At 37.2% G+C, this 25,264-nt stretch overlaps 1 protein-coding gene and 1 long non-coding RNA gene across 12 annotated transcripts in view; one reads left to right on the forward strand and one right to left on the reverse strand.

The window, feature by feature from the left end:
* The window catches only part of LOC143666189 (uncharacterized), a 90,415-nt gene extending 70,713 nt beyond the window's left edge, over positions 1-19,702 (reverse strand). For 2 of the 3 annotated variants that reach the window (XR_013167452.1, XR_013167450.1), the window contains exons 1-2: positions 19,649-19,702; positions 13,326-13,450 (exon numbers count right to left, since the gene is read on the reverse strand). This is a non-coding gene — a long non-coding RNA (uncharacterized LOC143666189). The remainder of the gene's footprint in view (positions 1-13,325; positions 13,451-19,648) is intronic. The other variant, XR_013167451.1, reaches the window with a different exon arrangement.
* The window catches only part of FSTL5 (follistatin like 5), an 875,733-nt gene that overhangs the window by 439,030 nt on the left and 411,439 nt on the right, over positions 1-25,264 (forward strand). For all 9 annotated transcript variants that reach the window (XM_077139637.1, XM_077139631.1, XM_077139629.1 and 6 more), the window contains one exon: positions 11,652-11,772. In XM_077139637.1, coding sequence (XP_076995752.1) covers positions 11,652-11,772 — 121 coding nt within the window. The remainder of the gene's footprint in view (positions 1-11,651; positions 11,773-25,264) is intronic.

Here is a 25,264-nt window from a genome sequence, read left to right on the forward strand (position 1 = left end):
ATTGCTTTGGTTGTCCCCACTGCTTGTGAGAATAGCAGGAATTCTCCAGATGGGGAAGTTGAATTTTGCCCCTTTCTTGCCATTCCTCCAAGGGGACTTTGGAAATACTTTTTTATTCATTGTTCAGATCTCTTTGGGGTTTATCCAGGCACCACTCTGGACAAACCTACAAACTGTTAGGCCCTATTCAAGGCTCCGTGTACTTATGATGTACAATTAAACTGTCCACATAAATTATATTAGGAAATGCTCTAGTCAAAATAGTAATTTTCTACCAAATAAACATTTTGCTTTAGTCTCACACATAAGTTAAAACTTTAAAATATGAATTACCATCTACTTTTAACACCCTGCAATATTGACATTCCTTTGTTTTTCCTCATGCAAAGAAAAATTCAATTTGTACATTTAGTCACTATCATTGTACACTCTAGGCATTCCTAGATTATACCATCTCAGTCTTTATCATCTATCTTTCCTTCTGATTCATTTGTCCCCAGCCCTCCTCCCTCTACCATTCTCACATTCAGCTTCATTCAATGTTCTAACATTATTAATTACAGTTAAGTAGTATTATGCTATCCATTTCTGAGTTTTTACAATCAGCCCTGTTGCACAATCTGTATTCATTCAGCTCCAATTACCCAATATCTGCCTTATTTCTATTTCCTGATGGTCTCTGTTCTTAACTGAAATTCTCCAAGTTCATTCACTAATGTTAGTTCAAATCGGTGAGACCATACAGTATTTGTCCTTTTGCTTCTGGCTAATCTCACTAAGCATAATATCCTCAAGGTCCATCCATGTTGTCAAATACTTCATAATGTTATTCTTTTTATAGCTACATAATATCCCATCATGTGTATATATCACAGCTTGTTTAGCCAGTTGTCTGTTGATGGACATTTTAACTGTTTCTATCTCTTGGCAATAGTAAATAATGCTGCTATAAACATTGGTGTGCCAGTGTCCATTTGTGTCCCTGCACTCATGTTCTCTGAGTAGATACCTAACAATGGTATTGCAATTTTATACTTAGCTCCCTGAGGAACAATGGGAAACTGCCTTCCACAGTAGTTGTACCATTTGACATTCCCACCAACAGTGGCTAAGTGTGCCTCTTTTGCCACATCCTTGTCATTTTCTCCAGCACTTGTCATTTTCTGTTTTATTGATAATGGCCATTCTGGTGGGTTTGAGATGATATCTCATTGTGGTTTCGATTTGCATTTCCCTAGGCCAGGGCAGTTGAGCATGTTTTCATATGCCTTTTGGCCATTTATATTTCCTCTTCTAAGAAGTGTGTGTTCATGTTTTTTGCCCATTTTGTAATTGAGTTGTCTGTCTTTTTGTTGTTGAGTTGAAAAATCTCTTTATATATTCTGGATACTAGATCTTTATCTGATATCTTGTTTACAAATATTGTCTCCCATTGTGTAGGCTGTCTTTCTACTTTCTTGACAAAGTTCTTTGATGCACAAAAGTGTTTAATTTTGAGGAGTTCCCATTTATTTATTTATTTCTTCATTGCTCTTGCTTTGGGTGTAAGATCTAGGAAACCACTTCCTATTATAAGACTTATAAGATATTTCCCTACATTTTCTTCTAAAAGTTTTATAGTTTTATGTCTACCATTTAGGTCTTTGATCCATTTTGAGTTAATTTGTGTATAGGGTGTGAGATATGGATCCTCTTTCATTCTTTTGCATGATATCCGTTTCATTCTTTTGCATATGGATATCCAGTTCTCTAGGCACCATTTATTGAAGAGACTGTTCTGTCCCAGGCGAGTTGGCTAGACTACCTCATCAAAGATCAATTGTCCATAGATGAGAGGGTCTATATCTGAACACTCTATTTGATTCCATTGGTCAGTATATTTATCTATATGCCAGTACCATGCTGTTTTGACCACTGTAGCTTTGTAATGTATCTTAAAGTCAGGTACTGTGAGACCTCTGACTTCATTTTTCTTTCTCAGGATATTTTTAGCTATTCAGGCACCTTGCCCTTCCAGATAAATTTGGTTATTCATTTGTCTATTGCTGAAAAATAAGTTTTGGGGATTTTAATTGGTATTACATTGAATGTATAAATCAATTTAGGTAGAAATGTCATCTTAACTGTATTTAATCTTCCAATCCATGATCATGGTATGCCCTTCATTTATTTAGGTCTTCTGTGATTTCATTTAACAATTTCTTGTAGTTTTCTTTGTATAGGTCTTTTATATCCTTATTTAAATTTATTTAGCTAACGTTGCAATTGTAGATGGATTTTTTTCTTGATTATCTCCTCAGATTGCTCATTACTAGTGTATAGAAACACTACAGATTTTTTAGCATTGATTTTGTAACCTGCCACCTTGCTGTACTCATTTACTAGTTCTAGAAGTTTTGCTGTGGATTTTTCAGGGTTTTCAACATATACTATCATATCATCTGCAAACAATGAGGGTTTTACTTCTTCTTTTTCAATTGTGATGCTTTTCATTTCTTTTTCTTGTCTAAATTGCTCTGGCTAGAACTTCCAACACAGTGTTCAATAACAGAGGTGATAGTGGACATCCTTGTCTTGTTCTTAATCTTAGGGGGAAAGTTTTCAATTTTTCCCCATTGAGAATGATGTTAGCTGTGGGATTTTCATATATTCCCTTTATCATGTTGAGGAAGTTTGCTTCTATTCCTATCCTTTGAAGTGTTTTCAGCAAGAAAGGATGTTGAATTTTGTCAAATGCCTTTTCTGCATCAGTTGAGATGATCATGTGGTTTTTCTGCTTTGATTTGTTAATATGGTGTATTACATTAATTGATTTTCTTATGTTGAACCATCTTTGCATACCTGGGATGAATCCTACTTGGGCATGGTGTATAATTATTTTAATTTGCTGCTGGATTCAATTTGCAAGAATTTTGTTGAGAATTTTTGCATCTATATTCAATAGAGAGATTGGTCTGTAATTTTCTTTTCTTGTGATATCTTTGCCTGGCTTTGGTGTTAGGGTGATGTTGGCTTCATAGAATGGTTAGGTAGTTTCCCCTCCTCTTCAGTTTTTTTGAAGAGTTTGAGCAGAATTGGTACTAATTCTTTGTTGAATGTTTGGTAGGATTCACAAGTGAAGTCATCTGGTCCTGGACTTTTCTTTATGGGAAGTTTCTTAATGGCAAATTCAATTTCTTTACTTGTGATTGGTTTGTTGAGGTCATCTATTCATTTTCAAGTCAATGTTGGTTGTTCATGCCTTTCTAGGAAGTTTTCCATTTCATCTACATTATCCAATTTATTAGTATCAAGTTGTCTATAGTATCCTCTCATTTCCTCCTTTATTTCTGCAGGGTCAGTGATTATGTCTCCTCTTCCATTTATGATTTTATTTATTTGCACCCTCTCTTTTCTCCTTTTTGTCAATCTCGCTAAGGGTCCATAAATCTTATTTAAGATAGAAATTTTTCTCATAGAACCAACTTCTGGTTTTGTTGATTTTCTCGATTGTTTTCATGTTTTCAGTTTCATTTATTTCTACTCTAATCTTCATTATCTATCTCTTTTTGCTTGCTTTGGGGTTAGTTTGCTGTTCTTTCTCTAGTTCTTCCAAGTGAACAGTTAATTCCTTGGTTTTTGCTCTCTATTCTTTTTTGATATAGGCATTTAGGGCAGTAAATGTCCCTGTTAACACTGCCTTTACTGCATCCCATACATTTTGATATGTTGTGTTTTCATTTTCTTTTGCCTCTAGATATTTACTGATTTCTCTTGCAATTTCTTCCTTGACCTACTGGTTGTTTAGAGTATGTTGTTAAGCCTCCATATATTTGTGAATTTTCTGGCCCTCTGCCTATTATTGATTTACAGCCCCATTACTTTATGGTTTGAGGAAGTGTTTTGTATTATTTCAATCTTTTTAAATTTATTGAGACTTGCTTTGTGACCCAACATATGGTCTATTCTTGAGAATGATCTATGAGCACTTGAGAAAAAGGGGTATCCTGCTGTTGTGGGGTATAATGTTCTATAAATGTCTGTTAAGTCAAGCTCATTTCTTGTATTATTCAAATTCTCTGTTTCTTTATTGATTCTCTGTCTAGATGTTCTGTCCATTGATGATAGTGGGGAATTGAAGTCTCCAACTATTATGGTAGGGGTGGCTATTTCTCTTTTCAGTGTTGCCTCATGTATTTTGAGTACTCTGGCTCGGTGCATAAATATTTATGATCGCTATGTCTTCTTGTTGAATTGCTCCTTTTATTAATATAGTGTCCTTCTTTGTCTCTTTTAATTGTTTTATATTTGAAGTCTAATTTGTTGGATATTAGTATAGCTACTTCTGCTCTCTTCTGATTGCTGTTTGCATGGAATATCTTTTCCCAACTTTTACTTTGAACCTATGTTAATCCTTGAGTCTAAGACACATATAGATGGATCCTGTTTTTTAATCCATTCTTTTAGTCTATATCTTTTGACTGAGGTGTTTAACCCATTAACATTTGGTGTTATTACTGTAAGGGCAATACTTTCTTGTACCATTTTGCCTTTTGGATTTTATATGTCATATCTAATTTTCCTACTTTTTACCTTTACTGATAGTCTTCATTTCTACACTCTTCTCCACCCCTCTCCCTCCTGTCTTTTCATATCTGTCTCTAGTGCTCCCTCTCTTTAATATTTCTTGCAGAGCTGGTCTCTGTGTCACAAATTCTCTCAGTGGTTTTTTTTTGTCTGAAAATGCTTTAATTTCTCCCTCATTTTTGAAGGACCATTTTGATGGATATAGAATTCTTGATTGGCAGTTTTTCTCTTTTAGTAATTTATATATGTCATCCCACTGTCTTCTTACCTCCATGGTTTCAGCTGAGAAATCTATCCATAGCCTTATTGGGCTTCCCTTGTATGTGATGGATTACTTTTCTCTTGCTGCTTTCAAGATTCTCTCTTTTTCTTTGACATCTGACATTCTGATTAGTAAGTGTCTTGGAGTATGTCTATTTGGAACAATTCTGTTTAGGGTATGCTGCACTTCTTGGATCTGTAACTTTAAGTCTTTCAGAAGAGTTGGGAAATTTTCAGTGATAATTTCCTCCATTAGTTTTTTCTCCTTCTTTTCCCTTCTATTCTCCTTCTGGGACACCCACAACACATATATTTGTGTGTTTCATGTTGTCATTCAATTCCCCGAGTCCCTGCCCATATTTTTCCATTCTTTTCCCTTTTCTTTTGCTTTTGGATTTTAGAAGTCCCATCCTCCAGTTCACTGTTTCTATCTTCTGCCTCTTGAAATCTGACATTGTAGGTTTCTATTGTTTTTTTCATCTCTTCTACATTCATTTCCATAAGTTCTGTGATTTCTTCTTTCAGACTTTTGATTTCTTCTTTTTGTTCATTCCTTGCCTTCTTTATATCCTCCCTCAATTCACTGATTTGATTTTTGATAAGGATTTCCATGACTCTTTGAACATTCTGAAATAATTGTTTCAACTCCCGTATCTCATTTGAATTGTTGGTTTGTTCCTTTGACTGGGAAATTCTTCAATTTTCCTAGTAAGATTCATTAATTTTTGCTGGTGTCTAGGCATTTAATTACCTTAATCAGTTTATTCTGGAGATTGTTTTCACTTTTTTTATGTAGAATTTTTTTGGTGGATTACTTTGTTGGCTATCTTTTCTTTGACATTCAGTTCAGCTTATTCTGGACCTCTGGCTTAGATTTTGTTTAACAGATCAGAATTTTTCAGTTCTTGTTTTCTTGTTTCTTACCCTGCCTGTATGGTGCCTTTTTTGCCCCTCTTATAAGGGTCTACTTAGGTATTATAGACCCCAGCCAGTTTTTCCCAGACCAAACTGGCCTCCTCTCAGGAGGAAAGAGTTACCTGTGTCAGTTTTCCCTGAGGGTGAGACCCAGCATATTAAAAGGCTTTCCTGTGAAGCCACAGGATTCTGTGTTTTTCCTATCTTACCCAGTGTGTGGTGCTTGTCTGCCTGTGGGTCCCACCAGCATAAGGTGATGTGGTACCTTTAACTTCAGCAGACTCTCCCTGCTGGGGGAGTGGTGGAGACAGAGGAGAGGTTGTAGACTGACTTTAATTGCTTCAGTTTTCCAGACCCTGGGGTCTGAATTCCTTGAGGGAGGGATTCCACCTGAGCTGGACCCCACCCCTCTCCTGGGGTTGGCACAGCCTCCAGACAAACTCTCAAAGAAGGGCAATTCTGCCTATGCTTGGGGCAGTTCCTGAGAAACCCTGCAGCTGTATCAAAAGAGCAGTCAAGCCATAGAAACACAGCCACGAAAAAGAAAGAAAAAAAAACCTTTTCAGAGCAGGACCCTCATTCCCTGAGGAATGCCCATCAAGAGCTTAAGTTTGTACGTTGCTTTGTGTATCTTAAGGTCTTATGTGCCCCCTCCTTTCCTTCAGGGTCCACACCCTTTCCAGTATTTTGTGCTGTCTGATCCAAAAAAAAAAAAAAAACCTCTTTTTTTTTTCTTTTTCCATTAGCCCTGCCCTCTTTGTGCTGGGGCAAAACTAAGCAACCTCAGCTTTTACACGAGGTTCAGCTGAGCTGGGGGCCTATTTTTAGTAGTCAGAATTTGTTAATTAATTCCACAATTGGAGCTTGATTACCCTCAGTGCCTGCTGCTGGTAAAGTCCCTTTCCTTTCCCCACAGGGAAGCAGCCTGTGGCATAGTGTGTTGGCTGCTGCAGCTTGGGGGACTCACGGTTCTGGGTAGGCTCGCAGCTGGTCCAGCTTGTCCAGACTGGGGTACACTGAGTGTCCAGTCACTGACGTGGCCCCAGCAGTTGTTCTTTACTGTTCCTGGTTATTTACTAGCTGCTCTGGAGATGAACTAAATCCTACACCTCGCTACACTGCCATCTTGGCTCAATCTCCAAGCCTTTCTTTTTGACTGTCAGAGTGTATTTCAAAAGTTGTGTTAATGTTCAGAGAACTTGTGGGAGCCATATAGGATGCTAGAGAAATAAAATGCTTTTCTCTCTATCCGTGGCTTATTAATGTTTTCTCATCAGCCAGTTTTACAAAATAATTAGTATTGGGACCGTGAATTTCTTTTTCCTGTTATAGTAGGCACATTAGAAAAATTAAAAGAGAACTTGGGAAGATTTCATTATTTCCATTTTATTTTTTAAATTTTAATACACCTATTACAGGGTAGCATTAATTATATATGATTAAAAATTTATAATAAATGATATTACTTATCCATATTGTTTATTTCTTTAAGAGGACTGTTGATGACTGATAACCATGTCATCCTCTCTAGAATGTAAGCTCCATGAGGGCAGAAATGGCATCTTTCTTATTCACCAAATTTCCTCCTGCACTTAGCACAATTCTTGGCACATGTTGTTTGCAAAAATAGGAGAGAAGGAGAGAGGGAAAGGAGAGTGAGATAAGAAAGGAAGGAGGAAAGGAGGCAAGGAGAAGGAGGAGAAGAGGGAAGGAGGAAGAAAGAAAAGAGGCACCAAGATGTACCATCTAAGTAGTGCAGAAGCCAACTGCTGTATGTGGGCAAGGACCAGGTATAGTGCTTGGAGATGTGCATGCCTACCAAATGGGTATATTTAACTTTGATCCTGAAACGTTGGCATAATCTACATATTCATCAAATAGAGATCAATATATCTTACTCTCCTCAATTTCATAAATAGCTCTGAGGGGCTTTCTCTGAAATAGAGGAACCCTGAGCTGCAGCTCTGCACAGATCATTGGGAGTCTTGTAGGATCGTTATAAGTATGTGAACCATGTCTGCAAGGAGGTGGAGAAACACTCAGCTAACTGAACATGCCAGTGGTGCATCCTTCTGTGAGCTCACAGTTGCGTTCTCTTTCCAGTCTCCACCAGCAAGAGTAAAGCAAAGAACACAGAGCAGGGTGATCTGACTCCTTTTCCTCCTGCCTCCCACCCCTTCTGCACGTGAGCTCATCACCATGGTCTGCTTTGACATGCCAAAGTCAATCTCATGCTTGTTTGTTTCTTCATCTATTTTTGAGAGTCAGCATAAGAATCCCTGGATTTCCAACTTGTCCCATAAACACCAGAGAAATAATATTTACATGTCTCTATGGTAGGAAAATAATACTGTTGACACTTTTATTTCTCTTCCTAATTTTATTTATTTCATAGAATTTTTCATCAAATGAAATACTGCATATTTCACTTACATATATTTCTTCATTCCCCTCTCCCTAGAATATAAATTCCACTTGGATTTTTATCTCTCTTGTCAGCGGTGTGCTTCGGACAGTGTCTGGCACATAATAAGCAGTCAACAAGATTTTCTGATGGAGGATTGAAGAGATAAATGAAGGGCGAAGAATACTTAGAAAATTTATTTTGAGAAGGAGCATTCATTTTCATTTTCTATTTTAGAAAAAAAAATAAAAGAATGCAGTACCAAAACACTGAATCATTCCTTGAATCACTGCATTCCTCAGTAATTTTGAGTTCTATTACTCTGAAAATTAGAAACGTGCCCCTGCTGGGATGTTGTGTGTCATGCTCCCCTCATTCCATACAATCTGTGAATACCTCTTTTTTGTCACATTGATTTTTGACCTCTATGGGGGCCAAGATTTATATAACCGGACCGCTGATAAAAACAAAAATGTGAAAAATTCCACTTTCATGGAGACTTAGAGTGTGAGTTCCTTAAAACATTGATAAGGTTGAAAATATCTTCACAATTGTGTAATAGGTCACAAATGAATCTATGACTGAGGCATCATCATAGGACACTAAAATGAAATTATATTCTGGGTGAGTCTGAGCTGGTTGCAAATCACTAGTCCAGAAGTAATCCATGTGTCTTGAGGAGCCCATGGGGAGAAGTTTCCAGAACCAGGGCCACAGAGTAAGTGAAAGATGTTCCCATTTTCAAAGCCTTTCAGATTTGTCGTTACTGTGCCAAAGAAGACTTAATGCATATGCTTCATGCTGGGGAAGGTAACCTACTTGTGTGTTCTGTCATGATTTTTCCTGACAGTCAGATGCTCACTCATCATGTTAAGACCAATAGTTAGGACCGTTTATAAGTATGAGTTGTCATCCTACTAATGCTAACTGTCCTTCACTTCTGATTCTACGCTCCCTATTTTTCGACATGTCATGCTTTGCTGCCTACCTTCTAATTCTCCCTTCAGTGCACCCTGACTTCATGAGATCAGAGCTAGGGGGCCCTTGTGAGGTAGAATTGCCTAGTAGCTCTTACTGTCTCAGGAAAATTCTCCATGCTGCATGAAAGATTACGGGAATGTACCTCCCTCCTCCAAAATATCAGATTCTGTCAAAAATGTCTACCGGTAAGACCTGAATGAGAGAAATATACTTACTAAGACACTGTGTGTTAAATGGTTATTCTGTTGACCAAAGACAGGATGAAAAATGACAAGAGCACATATTTGAAGTATTAACGAATAAAGAATTAATTGCCCCACCCCCACCCCGTGCGCAGTCATGACTCAGCAGCAGTGAATGGGTGTTTTTATAGAAAACCTTCTAGCCAGGGCCACGAGCTTCTTTAGGACACAGTCATAAAGGCAGCACATCCAATTTAAGTGTCTTAATCATGATTAAATCAAAGCCAAGCTGATTCTTCCATTCTTACATAAGAGATGGCATTCACGATTTCTTTCACTATTTCTTTTCTTGGCCATGATATTAAATTTGAGCAGAGTATACTGGAACAGAGATAAATGTGAGGCAGAAAATTTATGAAAGCGTCACCCACAACTTTCTGTTCTGCCTTCACCTGCTAATATAGCACATCTTTAAGGAGAGCGTAGTGAGGTAAGATCAAATATATTGCTCTCCCACCCCAGGGATAAGTCATTTTCTATGATCTAACAAATAACAGATGGAGAATGACTGAGAACTGAGCTGCTTTCTAAATAGAAAAGCAGTATTTTGTTTTCCCATTTGGCTTGTAGGAGAAATGGCTTCAGCCATTAGGTAGTTTGTTAATCTTTCCAGCTGGACTGCGCCAAAGCACAGGGTTTAATACCCACTGTCAACAATATCTATTTATATGGATCAGTTAAGGCAGGAAAGCCTTTAGTGATTTTATTCCCTCTAAGGCAGCAAATGCCAGCTTAACCAATGAAATTTCAGAATGATGCACATCATAGATGACCCACGGTATTGCAGAAATACTATTCAGCAGCACAAAATAAATGCTATGGTTACATATCGCTGTGCGGCGGTTAGAGGGTGAGACTGGAGACTCTTGTGACCCATATGCTAAGCTCCTCCCTTAGAGCTCTCACTTCAGCTCAGCCACACGCCCTATTTTTGACAAGGGTGTTCAAACCAGGGTAAACAAACAGCTCAAAAGTATTTGGGGGTCTTTGGAAACTACCAGCATCAATCTGCCATTGATACAACAAAGAAAGCTTGAAATGCATGCTCCTAAAAAAAAGAAACAATAAGCCCCATTTTGAACCTTCAACCATTACATGAACAGGCTAGTGTCTGGAAATCCACAGTGAATTATTTGAATATGAAGATTATATAAATAATCATTATTCTTAATTTTAAATGATCACGGTTGAATGCATAAAGTATGTCAGGACTTGTGCCTGATTTTAAATATATATTCCTTAAATGATCTTCACTGCAACCTTGAGATAAGCATTTTCTAGTCGAGGAAAGGTTAAATGATTTGTCCAAAATTTACTGGGCTGCTAAATGATAGCAGCAGCATTGTGACTCAGCGCTGGTAGACTCGAGAGCCTGTATTTTCTGACTACACTGCACCAGCTTTTTAAAAAACATACTATGACTACAACTGCAAGCATTATGAATTACTGCGTCTGTATGTGGGAGAGTATGAAAGACAGTGGACACAGATGTGCAGCTGCTCATGATGAGTACCCCATGTCTCCACAATCTTGGAGCTCTTCTAAATGACAGGCAATAGTCAAAAGCAGTAGAGTATAAAAAAGTTACAGCCTCAGTTCATAGGACAGAATACAGAGTAGAAAAGCAGTTTGATGGTTTTCTTCACCCATGCCTGGATAGATTTTCATCATCAATTGGTGCATTAATTCTATCTGGCTCCTGGAAAAGGTCATTTTCTTAATAGTGTCTTTGTGACCAAGGAAGCTAATACAGAGTCCCAAATGGCTTAACTTCCAGCTGGGGAAGCATTTGGGCTGAAAAGGGAAAAAAGAAAATTCTAACTCCATTTTTCCTAAATAACGTAGGGAAGAAAGTTTGAACAAACTAGGTCACTATTTTAAATTTTTGTTAGGAAAGAGCAACAACTATTCTGTTTTGATACAGGTCACTGAGACATAGAAGACAGTTTTAATGTAGAGGTATTTTCATGCATATAAATGGAAGAAAGTAAATGAGTAAAATACAGAGTATCCTTTTGATATTCAAATTTTCTGGATCCTACTGTGAGAGTTTTGTATTAGAATGTTTCAACTAAATTTTATGTACCTATCTTAACTTTATGGTTATAAATAATGGTTATAAATCATTTTCCAGTAACTAGAAACATTTGATGTTACATATGTTCAGTTCATTGCTTCACAGTATATTTGAAATAATCTACTAAGCAATTATTACAAATATTTAATGATATCAAATATATGTTGAGACAGATATAATTGCATGGTTATAATTTTCTTGTCAGATGATAAAACAAGAAGAACTTGGCAAGGATCTATCCGATTGTACTTTGTATGATCTACTGAAATACGATGATTTTAGTTCTGACAAGCACCTGGCTCTTGAAGAATTTTATAGAGCATTCCGTGAGTATAAGATTCATTCTTTAAATACTCTATTCTTTTTTCTGTTTCTTTACACAGTGTGTTATATTTGCTTGGTCTCAGTGTACAAGCTGTTTTTTAAGAGAAATTGTACTATTGAGAGAATTTGAGTGTCCAGTTACATTGGACATATGTAGAAATAAGTGATTAAGTAGTCTGAAATGAACAGTTGGAAATATTTGATATCCCTGGAAGATGTTTTCTCTTCCTCTGTTTATTGATTCCAGTTTAAGACATTAATTTTGCAGTGTAGCTCCAAACTTGTGTTGGAGTGGGTAGCAATGTTCGACCGTTTGTTGCCATATATAAAAAGACAATTTTAATGTTTACATAACGACTCTTTGCACTTCATTGGAAATCCAAAGTGTATTAATAAGTAAAATAGACATGTGTTTGAAGAGTAATAATTAGCATACAAATGGGACGTTATATTTATGTTAAGGCACTTTTGCATAATTTAAATGTTTTTAAATTGCTTAAGGATTACTTAAAATTGACTAACTGAATTTTATAAAGCAGAATTATGAAGACAAATGTTTGGTTAAAAAATTACATGCCAGATTATTCTTTGAAATTAATCCAAATAAAAGACTAAGAAGGAAAAAGAAAACAAAGATTTAGTAGCTGTGTACAGGAGAAAGAAGAAAAAAAAAAATAAGTAGTTGCTCTTTGGAAATTACCAGAGAAGATACAAACTTAATATTTCATTCAGCATCTAAACCTAAGTTTAATTTTAAACTTAGAATTTTTACCTTGTACTATATGTACTAAGATATATAAATATAGATCTATATATATCATTTACCTATCTACTTACATACAAATATAATATTTTCCCTATAGAAGAAAAGAAATAGTATACATATTTCAAAGTAAGAAATTCTTACTTTGAATTCTATCTCTGATATCATTGGCCAATATTGGGCAAGTTACTTAAACTATATTATTCTTTAAAAATTCACATAACTGAAAACACTAATTTTCTCATCTCCTGGTAATTTTAAATGGAAACATTGATTTACTATATTTGTATATAATATTTGTATGTAATAGTTGCAGATTATAAAGCTTTAAGGCAAGGTATTAACAAGCTCTTCGGATATAATTAAATTGCATCTTCATTTTAAATTAAAGGCAGATTACAAGCGGAACATCTCTGGACACAGTTGTTCATTCAAAATGATGTTGTAAGGCTACCACCTTTCATATATAACAACCAAAAAGCAGCAACATTATTATTCTACTTTTATATTAAGAAAACTGAAGCACGGAGATGTTAAGAAATATGTGACTGACTTTTTATCAAACCCATGTCAACCTAACTCTGAAGTCTGTGTGTTTTCCACTGTGCTTCATTCTGTAGTAGGCATTCTTTTGGTGGAGGGAAGATATTATGGCTTATCAGGGGAGAAAACACTCTCTCTCTCTCTCTCTCACACACACACACACACACACACACACAACACATATCTGCAGTATATATATGATTATGTTATATAGGATAGATCGGGATAGATGTCGTAAATCAAACTTACATAAAAGGATGAGTGAACTTGGAGTTTGGGAGATGATCAAAGTTTAAATAAAGACTCAGGTACACCACATTCCATGACATTTAGAGGAACTAGCCTTATGCAAAACCTGTTCCAGATCTGAAATTCTAAGAAAATACATCAATTACCATTATTACTTTACTAACTCTTTTATTAAGCAAGCAGTCTAATCTCCCAAAATGCCAGGAAAATATGCAGATTTGATTAAAGGTCATTGAAATTTATGACAAGAGCAGGAGATTTTTAATGGGATATGGTTTAGCAAGCATTAATAAAAGAATATTAAATGGTTATGCTTGCATAGGTGTTTTATTCAAGCTATAGTTATTGTTTGTGGTACATTGTTGGAGTTCAAAAGTAAGAAAAATCATTATGAAGTGTGAATAATGTGTTGTTTTTATGACAGCACAGTGAAGATCCTGAATAATGATGCCTGACATGTCAGTAAATAAGATTCTTGCCTAGAATAATGTTGCTTGCAACTATCATGGGGAAAAATGATACTATGTTTTTGGGATATGATTTGATGTTTCAAAGGAAGGCAAGGTAGATCAGTGCAGTGTTCTGATAAATAACATTTTGCAATTTAGAAACCTGAGTCATTAATACAGGGGTTCAAACAGAAACATAGTAAAGTGCCATCTAAAAAGGTGCAAGACTGTATTGGAACTATTGAACTTGGATAAAAGAAAATCTGGATAATTGCATCAACTATTGGAAGGTGATATGAGGAACAAGCCAACTTTATGGAAACTGTTTATACTAATCAGTGGATTTAATGAATAGTGTAATGAATCTGTCATTGCTCAAAATCATGTATACCACAAAAGGTCTCATTTTAAAATTCAGAGTCATAAAGAAATTTATGGGGGAAATTAAAAATTATCTCATAATAATGGTAAAATTGTATTCACATAATCATTTAAAGGAGGTAATGTTTTTTTCTAAGTAATGTTATGTTTGTATGGAATATTTTAAGATGCCTTGTGGCCTTGTTACTGGACAAAAAGGATTCTTCTGCCTTATGCACTCCATAAACCAATTCCTGAGACACCAGGGTTTCAAAGAGACAAAGGGTTTACTACTAAGCACATAATAGCTTTACTACTAAGCAGATGGCCTAATGGCCCAAACTCTGTCTCCCCAAGATCAGGGGATTCAATGTTTTTGGATTTTAGCAAGGGGAGATGAGGTCGTTTTGAGTACCAATTGCAAAGCAAAAAAGGAGGCAGTGTTATCATTAGTATTTCAATAGGAGAACATAAATTGAAAGGAGGGGAGGTAGAGCTAGCACTTCAATACTAAATGTGTGAGCCAAAAGGAAGGGAGACAAGGTATCTTTCAATAGCAGAATCTAGCTGATGTGATTTACACATGTCTGGGGCAGAGGCTAGTTAACGGCTGACTTCATTAGCACTAGGGCCTTTGCCCTCCAAGAGAATGACCTGTAACAGCCCTTATAGTCATAAAGGCACAAGGTAAGGGCTTTTACAATCATTTCAGAAATCAGGGCAGCTCAATTATACTTTAGGGCTTCCAGGTATTCCTCTCTGTCTACTCCAATATCCCAGAAAGCAAAAAAAGAATATCTACATAATGACTCAGTAATCAAAATCATCCCTTACATCCTGATCTCGCAGTTTACAGTCTCACCAAGCAGCATTCTGCAAGGTATTGTATTTTCAGTGTTGAGACCTCCTTTAAATAGGGAGTCAGCTTATACAATAACTCTTAAGAGATAGCACAACTACATTGCATCCAGTGTGTCTGTATTAGCAAGAAGGTATTTATACTGAAGTGTGAATTACAAATACCTATTTCCTTCTTCTCCATCTGTAGTAATACTTATAACTGATCCCATGTGGGTTTTGTAAAATTTAGTGACAGGCTTTGTAAAACGGCTTGATTTTAGAAATCCCCTTACTATGAAGTTCTAGGGTAGTCCCATGAGTAAAAAAAATTGTATTATGCTAATGGGAAAAACAATCAAAAATCACATATTAAGCACTTGTATGCATAGAGTGCTGGGATAGTCAAAGCATGTTAAAAAGATATATTTATTTTCCCCTAGGAATATATAATCTCAAACAGACAATGATAAAAATGACAGTTATATTAAGGGTAAAAAAGAATGAATCATTTTCCCTATCCAGAATGCATTCTTGCACACAGTACCTAAAAAGAAAGCTAAGGAAATTAAAGAGGTCCTCAATGAATATGCAGAGGAATAAACTAAGGTTAGAGACATTAAGAAACTTGTCTTCATCTACTAATAGTTTTCTGGTAGATACAAAGAGGTGCAGGTTCCTTGAATTCCTATGTATTATTCTTTCTGCTGTAATACAAAATGGAAGAAGGTAAAATTAAGGTTATTTTGAACACAAGAAAAAATTAATGGTGAAAAACAGAGCACATTACCAATGGAGTTATTAGTCAAGATTGTCTAGGGAAACAGAAACAACAGGAGATAGATAGAGAATATAGATAGATATAGATAAATAATGTAAATATATGAGATTTATTATAGAAATTGGTTAATGCAACGGTTGGGATGGGCAAGTCCAGATTCCAAGTAAAATCTGCAAGCTGTGAACAAAGATGAAAAGTTTTTGATGGATTCCTTTGGAAAGCTTGGGGGGCTGATGTAGAGGTGGACATTCTTTCTTCTGACTCTGAAATCATCATTTCTTCTTTTAAGGCCTTCAACTGATTGATTAGGTGATAGATTGCTTTTCAACAGAGAAGTTATAACATTTTATATAAAATAGCTTATTTTTTCCTTTGCAGGTAAAATAAATTATTTTAATATTTTCTAATAGGCAATGATCTATTATTTTTAATTCCTCTCAGTTTTTTGGCATTATTTAAAACAGTTATTTGATTTTTACTAAGGTACTTTAAACAATTCTCAATGTGAGCATCAAGTATTCTAATTCACATTCTTTTTTATTAATAAACATGGAAACCCATTTAATGGAATCCAATAAATATTAAGTGAGTCAATGGCATAGTTTGAATACGTAGAAGAAATGATAACTCTCTGGTCAAATGATGTACGCCCCTCATTCTGGCATTTTTATTGTCATGAATGGTTTTAATAAAGTACATGCATTTTTCAGTGCAAAGGTTTCATTTTATTGCAAAGATTTATCTTTCTTAAATACTTAAAAATGAGTTAAGTTTGCCACTTTTATACAAATATCCCTCTGTTCTTTTTCTTCTAACTCAAAATTAAATCAAAGTGTTTGATTAAATGTAACAGTCACAAAAACTGTATTTCTGAATTAAATCTGTAGGTAGGTGCAAGTGATTTGCCATCAGAGATAATCCTACACTGAACTAAAGCATTCAATTTCAGAAGTGATGTTCAGCTTAATGTCTATATTCATTTATGTTTGCATTGAGACTCAATTAAGATGATCAAGTGATGTTATATATTGGATTTGAAAATGCTTTTTATGTGCCTTATTTCCTGAATTAAAATAAAAAGTGTTTTAACTGTATTACTGAAACTAAAGTCGTATGAAATGAGGTATCTGTGCGATTTTGACAGATTCTTAGAGTCCTATTAAACTCCTGCAAGTTGAAGATTCCCAAGCCACATAGTGTGAGACAGAATAAGTTTTAATGACACACATAAATAAATCTCTATTAATTCATAATTATCGGTTCTGGGAGATGGTGAAATAGAGTAGGTGGAATTCACCTCTACTCCAGGGAAGGTGACTCTGAAGGTGATTTCAAGGTGTAAGAGACTCGGGGGCTCTTCTACACCACCTTGGGAGATGCTGGCTGCAAAAGCTGAAGATCTGAGACACAGAGAACCAGAGACCGTTCGGCTTTACAAACAGCCTAATGCACCCCTTTTAAAACGAAGCCCAGAGCCCTCTGGAGTGCATGGACAGGGAGCCAGGGAGAGGGAAGTAAGCCAAGCCTCATTCCTTGAACCTGCTACCCTGATGCATACCACCTCCACTCTCAACCCGCGACTCACCCCACATCCCACGCAACTAAACCCCCACACCTGATCCCCCCCCCCCCCACTGCACTCTAGGCACTCCAGGCTCGACTCCATTCCTCCACACACACTTTCTCAGCCCCCACCCCCACCCCAGGCTCATGCATGCCTGCCCCAGCCCTACCCACCTCTCCTGCCCCAAGCCAGAGTCTCATCCTGCCTCTAGTGGAGACCCGGCTCCCTCACCCACCCCCTAGAACCCCCCTCCCCCTCCCCGCAGGCTTGGCCATTGCATCAAAGCTGGTGTTGCTCGTGTTCATACCCAGGCTACCCCTGCACCCAGCCCACATAGTCGCGAAACGCCCCCCCAACCCCCATGCCCGCGTGTACATCAGCTTCTGGCCCTCCCAGATCTTCGCAGGTATCCGGTGCAGCCCTCCAGCTCTGGGCAAGGGCTGACCTGTGCATTTGGGTCACACCCGCCCCAGTCCATGCAGGCACAACCCAGCCCAGTGCCGCAGAGCTCTGCACATGTGCACACCATGGCCCCGCCCCCCCCAGGCCATGCACGTGCACAGCCACATCCTCCCAACAGGATGCTCATGCACACCCGGACACACCCTTGCCCCGCCCCCCATCCCCCAAGTACCTTCACCCCCCACCTCCCTTAACCCTCAGCACAAGCGCCCTCCTCCCACACCTGGCAGGTGCTACCGTGCACATTTGTGCTGCATAGAAGCTGCCCTGCACACGCGTGCACCCATGCTCCAAACCCCCCCACACCTGCGCTTTTGTGCCAGGGCCCCACCCACCCGATATCGCCCACCCCTGACCCACGTCCCCATCCCCGACCTGTGCCCACTTCCCGAGCCCCCTAGACCTCTCCTTCTGTGCAAGGACAAACCCCCGTCCTGCCGTCCCTGTACCCAGACGGTTGTGCCACCGAACCCATAGCCTGATACCCACAACCCGCACGCCACGCACACCTCCCTGCCCACATCCTGCCTGTGCACCAGCTTCCGTGCATCTGCACAGCGCTCCCCATCTGCCTACCGCTGCGCCCTACCTCTGTGTCCCCAGTGCCGCAACTGGCCCCAGTGCTCCAAGTTGTTCCTAGGCTCTGTGCTGCCTGAGCTGCACCCTCCCCCAGGACCCCCGCCCTGCACCTCCACAACCTGGCACCCCATGCCCCACACTCACACACCGCACAGAATGTCCCCGACCTGCACGTGCACCTTCTCTGCAACCCATCCCCACGCTGTCGTGCCCCACCCCACACCCCGCCTCCTGCGCTACGTCCATTCCGCAAACACAAGGCTTTACACTGCTGAAGGAATTCATAATTATCCTTGTGTGTGGAATGACTCAAAGGAAGACGTCTTGCTACTAGACATAAACATAATTAAGTTTGCCAGCATAATGCATCACCTGTGAACATTTATATGGGAACTAACTGGGTACAGATTTATTTCCTCCCTTCCTTAAAAAGAATAGGCGACTTGGATTCTAAAATAACTAAAGCACTTAAAAAAAAACACGGAACACTGTTATTTCAAATTACCAAACTATTCATGATCATATTCAAAGTCATCTCTCTCTTTATATGAAGCACTTCTTAATGGAATATAGGTTTGATAATGTTATTATAAAAGGAAATCAGAATCGCTAAAACTAAAGTATCACCTGTTGGAATCACCTGCTAACCGTAGAGATAGACCTATGAATGTTTATTAACCTTCACAGATAGGAGATCATTAGTATACGAATGACCACTTTGGAGGAAAAAAATAGAAGAATTAAGTTGAGAGAATTAAGACCATTGCAGCAACATAGGTTAAAAGTCATGGTGGCTGGAACCACAAGAGTGGTAGCGATAACTCGGGGAGGTGTCACATCTGGAAACTGTCTCACAGGCCGACCGATCTGGATTTGGTGGGTGATTGGGTACAGACGTGATGGGGGGGGGGGGGCAGGGTCAAGGATAACGTCCAGTTTCCCAATGTCCTTAGTGAGGTGAACAGGGACACTGCTTGTCAAAGGAGAACATGGGAAGAGAAGTAAGTTTGGAGAAGACTGAGCTCAGCTTTGGACATGCTGACATATTCAAACAGGAACATTTGTAGGAAAATAGTGTGCGCCAGAACTCAGGGAGCAGATCTGAGTCAGAGGTCAAGGTATGGAGCATTTACGTAGAATGTGCAGCTCTGGGATTGCATAAAATGGGTGGGTAATGTGAGACTGGATAAGCAAAACAGGAGGGACTGGGAGCTAAATCTGAGAAGTTGCTAAAGAGGTAGGGGGAAACCCAGGGAGAGTGGCGTTGGAGAAGCCATAAAATATCGCTAACCTGGCTGTCCTGGCTGATGCAAGGCAACCCAAAATGGCTACCCTGAAATCTGACCTCCGCCCTAGCAACAACGGTGACCAATCCCAGAAATCTGCCCTCCAGCCTAGCAACAATGGTGACCAATCCCAGAAATCTGCCCTCCACCTTAGCAACAACGGTGACCAATCCCAGAAATCTGCCCTCCAGCCTAGCAACAACGGTGACCAATCCCAGAAATCTGCCCTCCAACCTAGCAACAACGGTGACCAATCCGAAAAATCTGTCCTCCGCCTAGCAACAGTGGTGACCAATCCCAGAAATCTGGCCCTCTAGCCTAGCAACAACGGCCACCAATCCCAGCGTGACAGGTGTCCCTGCGTGCTTCCCAGCCTATATAAGCCTGTGCACTGCCTGAATAAAGTAGACGCCTTCCGGTCTCTCCTGAGGGTTGTTTCTTGAGTCGCATGCTGTGTGCTCTGTGTCTGTGTGACTGAGTCAGTACGACCACTTACCCCCAGCCATCAGCTAACCAGCCATCAGCTACCCCACAAGTGGAGTAATGAAGTCCAGAGGAATAGTTTATAAGGAGGAGTTCACCAACGTTATCTGAGGCTGAGTCCATGGAAGCAAGGATGTGACAGATAAGTAGTCACTGGCGTAGACAATGAGAAAGTTGATGACTTTGACCGCAGCACTTTCAGCAGATGAGGGCTAGGTACAAAAATGCTGGTGGTTGAGAGGTTGAATATAAGATTGGAAAACAATAATGCTGAGCAGAAAAACCTAACACATAAGCATATATAACAACTATGTGACTATGTGCAGATAAAGCTCAAAATAGGTAAAACTGATCAATGACTTAAGTTGTTGCCTTAGTAGGGAAAGAGGAGATGGGGAAGAGATTCAATGCAAGGGACTTCTGTGGGGCTGGCCATGGTCTTTTTTATTTTAACCTGCATGGTGATTTCATAAATGTCTTCATGAAGCATTAATTTGTTCATCTATACATCAGAACTGCTCCCTTTTTTGTATCTATATTATATTTTAAGAAGAGTGTATCAGGACAAATGAATTAATCTCTGGGATTGGGGTTCAGATTCCTGTCTTAAAGATCAAACTAAACATACAAACACAATGCTCTGATAACTCTAAACTCAACTTCATTTGGGAAACATTGTATTAGACATTAATACTGCCTCCATAACCTAACCCTATACTTAGACCATTGCAATATGTAACTGTGCAGCAATGTCTATTGGCTAGCACATTTGGAGAATGTTTCTTCTACTACACACTCTGATTATAAAATTAATGTGCATTTTTTGTTTATATGATTGCAGCCTTTTTTTTTATTTTAGAGGTCACAAATCTCCTCTGGGAGTTTTGCTGAATATCCTTCAGCACCATTCTCCTAGAAGTAATTTTCACTTATGTCCCTATTGTCTGACTAGGTCTGGGTTCTTTAGACCTTATAGGGAAAGGATTGTCCAAAATGATTGCTGAAATCCAACCTACAGAAATATATTTCCAAAGGACATTGTTTTTACCTAAAATATATATATATATATATATATATATATATATATATATATATATTTATGAGAACAACTGCTAATAGAAAGGAAACAGGAAAACCAATGCCAATTTAAAATACAATTAAAAATGCACTAAGTCTCAGATTCTAACAATTTTAAGGTGGCGTGGCCCTCCACTTTGTGCTCCATTCCCCACTGTTAAGATCCCTTTAGTTTATTGTAGCTGCTGTGTCTTTACTTTTTTTTATCTGTAGCCTCTGATGTTTTTCATGCTCTGTTCTCTTGCTGGTAAATTTTGGTTGTTGACCTATTTGTACCTGTGAAGCTGAAAAGCATAATTAAGTATTTCAGCTTCTTTTTTTTTCAGATGAAACCCATATTTATTTATTTAAGTATTGCTATGTGTGTGTTTGTATGTGTCAAGCAGATGTTGATGGAGTAAGCCCTTTTCTGATAGGACGTTAAGGTGAAATAAAACACAATAAGATGGGAAATAAAACACAATAAGATGGGAAATGACATGATTCTCCCATTCTTATTTTCTACAAGGGCTCTCTCTTGTCAATCATAACTTAGCGCACATGATTTATAACGTCATCCTCCTGATCTCAGCATAAAGTCCTGAGAAAGTGTTTGCTTGAACCTTGTGTCTTTGCACTCACAAATAATTTCTGTAACTCATTTACAATTTAGCTTTGTTAACCCCATGTTCTTTAAACCAATTTCTCAGGAACTCCTTGAATTGAGTCCTACAGTGCCCTACGTGTAATTCTGAGACCTTATCTAGATGGCATCTTCTTCTTTATGCCAGAACTTAGAGACCTCTTAAGCCAGTTGCTGCTGTTAATGCCTCCATTTCCCCAGCGGCTTTGCTTCCAGGTGCCTCACCTTAAGGCCACCGGTTTCAGGGCTGGGGCAGGTCTGATCCTTGTGTGCACAACAGAGCTGCTGCAGCCTGGCACTCAAGTCTTAGCGTCTCTGAAAGTGTCTCACATGCCAAAGCTGACTTGCTACCGGTGAGATTTTTCTTCTTAGCTGCTCAAATATTATTCAACAATTTAAACAATTTGAATGTGAGGTATCATGTTTTAATTCACTTTAGCTGTTTTCTGAGTTCCCTTCCCTAGTTAGCATGAAAGGATACATTTACTTTTGCAGTTAACAGTTTCTTTTTAGGATTCTGCTCTGTCCAATGATCTATTGGAGAAGTATTTATCTACCAAATGAATATCATTTTAAAGTTTTAACTAAGTGCTTTTTAAGCTTATAAAATCAGATATCCATGCATGTTTACTCAAACTTTAAAAATATTTTGTAAATGTAAAGATTTGAAAGAAAGTAATTAACAAATGCATTTTTGCTAAATTTACTTTAAAATATAGTTACTGCCTTATTTTTTGTTTACTAGTTACAAGTCTATTCTTTCTCAGTTTCTCTGTACCGGTATTATAGGTAAAATTACATGGACATGACTAGATAAAACATGAAGCTTTAAATAGACATTATCAATAGCATAGAGTAATCTCGGACTTAAGTTGGCTATCTAATATGAGAATAGTTCTTGGTGGAAAAAAAAGTAGAAGAAATGAATCAAAAGGAAATTATGGACTTCTGAATTTTCACAAATGTTTTATCAGATCACATAGTAAGAAAGCTGCCAGGAGCCTCTGTTTTGTTAACCACCAAAATTGCATATCATTTTTAAAAATATATTGGTTGCTGTGGAAGTTAATTACAAAAACTACAAAATAGAAGGGCACAAAGAGATAGGAAGTATTAATTTTAACTCCATCCATTCAAGTATAATCATTATGATGGATATATAAATATTTATATATGTATTTACACATATTTTATGAGCATGGCATTATACTGTTCTTATATTCTGAAGAATATAATTCTTTTAATTCTACATTCTCTTAATAAATTAAACACTGGGAAAATATCTCATCATCAAGACAGTTCATCACTTTTCTAATGGGAATTAATCTAATTATCAACCTCAGGATAGTTATCAATCTCAGGCTCTAATTTATATCCTTTGAGCAGCATTGTTCAATTGAAATATAATGCAAGCAATAACTGCTAGCCATCTATTTAATTTTAAATTATCTGGCAGTTGAATTAAAAAATAAAAAAGGAAAAATGATTTTAATAACATTCATTTATCTCAAATATATCCAAAATAATATCATCACACCATATAACCAACATAAAAATTAATGAATCATTTGCATTCTTCCTTGCTAAGTCTTTAAAATCTGGTATGTATTACACATCTATAGCACATCTCAATTTGAAATAGCCACATTTCAAATATTGAGTAGCCATGAGAGGTTTCTGCTACTGTATTGGACAGTGTAGCTTTAGAGTATTAAAAAAATTGCCTACAAATTTATTCCAATAACTTTGAATGAGGTGGAACACCTATTCCATGACTTTTAGAATTACATATCCCTTTTGTAATCCCTTTTGTACCATTACACTGCTATTACCATTAAAAATAGTTAAAATTTTTGAATAATCTTATTTTATTAATTACTAGTTAATTAGTTTCCTATTTAAAAATTCCAGTGTGAAAACTTGTTGAGTCTAAGAATAAAAGTGTTACCACTCTGAGTTATTTCAGCCCAAATATTAGAAGTAAAACAACTTTTAGGGAGCCTATAGAACTTTATATAGTTCATGGATTAATTTTGATATTCAGGTTTTTAAAGTATTAAAAATAGTTCAGACCCTAGAATGAGCTGAGACTTAGAATCAAGGAGTTGAGAAAACCTTCTCAACCAAAAGGGGAAAGAGTGAAATGAGACAAAGTGTCAATGGCTGAGAGATTCCAAACAGAGTGGAGAGGTTATCCTGGAGGTTATTCTTCTGCATCAAGTAGATACCATCTTGTTATTCAAGATGTAATGGAGAGGCTGGAGGGAACTGCCTGAAAATGTAGAGCTGTGTTCCAGTAGCCATGTTTCTTGAGGATGATTGAATAATGATACAGCTGTCACAATGTGACTGTGAAAACCTTGTGTCTGATGCTCCTTTTATCTACCTTGTCAACAAAGGAGTAGAACATATGGAATAAAAATAAATAATAGGGGGAACAAATGCTAAAACATTTAATTTGAAATGCTAGTGATCAATGAAAGCGAGGGTTAAGGGGTATGGTAGGTATAATCTTTTTTTTTTTTTCTTTCCTCTGTTCGTTTTATTTCTTTTACTATTGTCTTTTTATTTCTTTTTCTGAACTAATGCAAATGTTCTAAGAGATGATGAATATGCAACTAAGTGATGATATTGTGAATTACTGATTGTATATGTTGATGTTTTTAAAAAATAATTCAGAACTCTTATTACTGAGAACATTAATGGAATTAATGCACTGCACTTAATATAACCTAATAATTATTAAGTGCTTAGGAAAATACTGAAAGATTCTGTTGTACCGCAGGATCATCATATTGAACAAAATTTTATGTAAACATACATGTGTTTATGTTTAACAAAGTACGTATGGAATACTTATCAATATACCATATAGTATTTAATGCATGCTATTTTATTGGAAATTTCTTTTTAATGGATATTCCAAAGCCAGTAACAAATTAGTTTGAACAAATTAAAAAATAGTAGAAAAATAGTTACTAAGCATCTTTCTTTACATTTCTATATAAAGAAAATTTTATTAATTTTATTAATGTTATGATTATTAAAATTGTCTTAATGTTATGATTATTAGCTATTTGAAATATATACATCTGACACTATTTAGCAATGCTCAGACTTTTAATTGTTTTACTCTATTTTCTTCAGTAACAAATTTCTTAAGAACATTTTGTTATATATTTTCTCCCTAATGAATTTCTCTCTCTGTAATCTTGTTTGGTGAGTGAATTTTTAGCAAAAACATTATTTTCATCAATCTTGGTAAATTGTGGGATGATAATTTCCTGTAATATATGATTTAAAAAGTTACCTGAATCTTATGTTTCTAATGAATAGTTGTTATAATCTTAGGTTATAATCCAATAATAGTTTTAAATTATGGAGAAATCTTAACAGAAATGGAAATGGTAGAGGCATCTATACCAAGTGCTGCTTAGTT

The sequence above is a fragment of the Tamandua tetradactyla genome, chromosome 22, assembly GCF_023851605.1.
Source record: "Tamandua tetradactyla isolate mTamTet1 chromosome 22, mTamTet1.pri, whole genome shotgun sequence".
Lineage (NCBI taxonomy): Eukaryota > Metazoa > Chordata > Mammalia > Pilosa > Myrmecophagidae > Tamandua > Tamandua tetradactyla.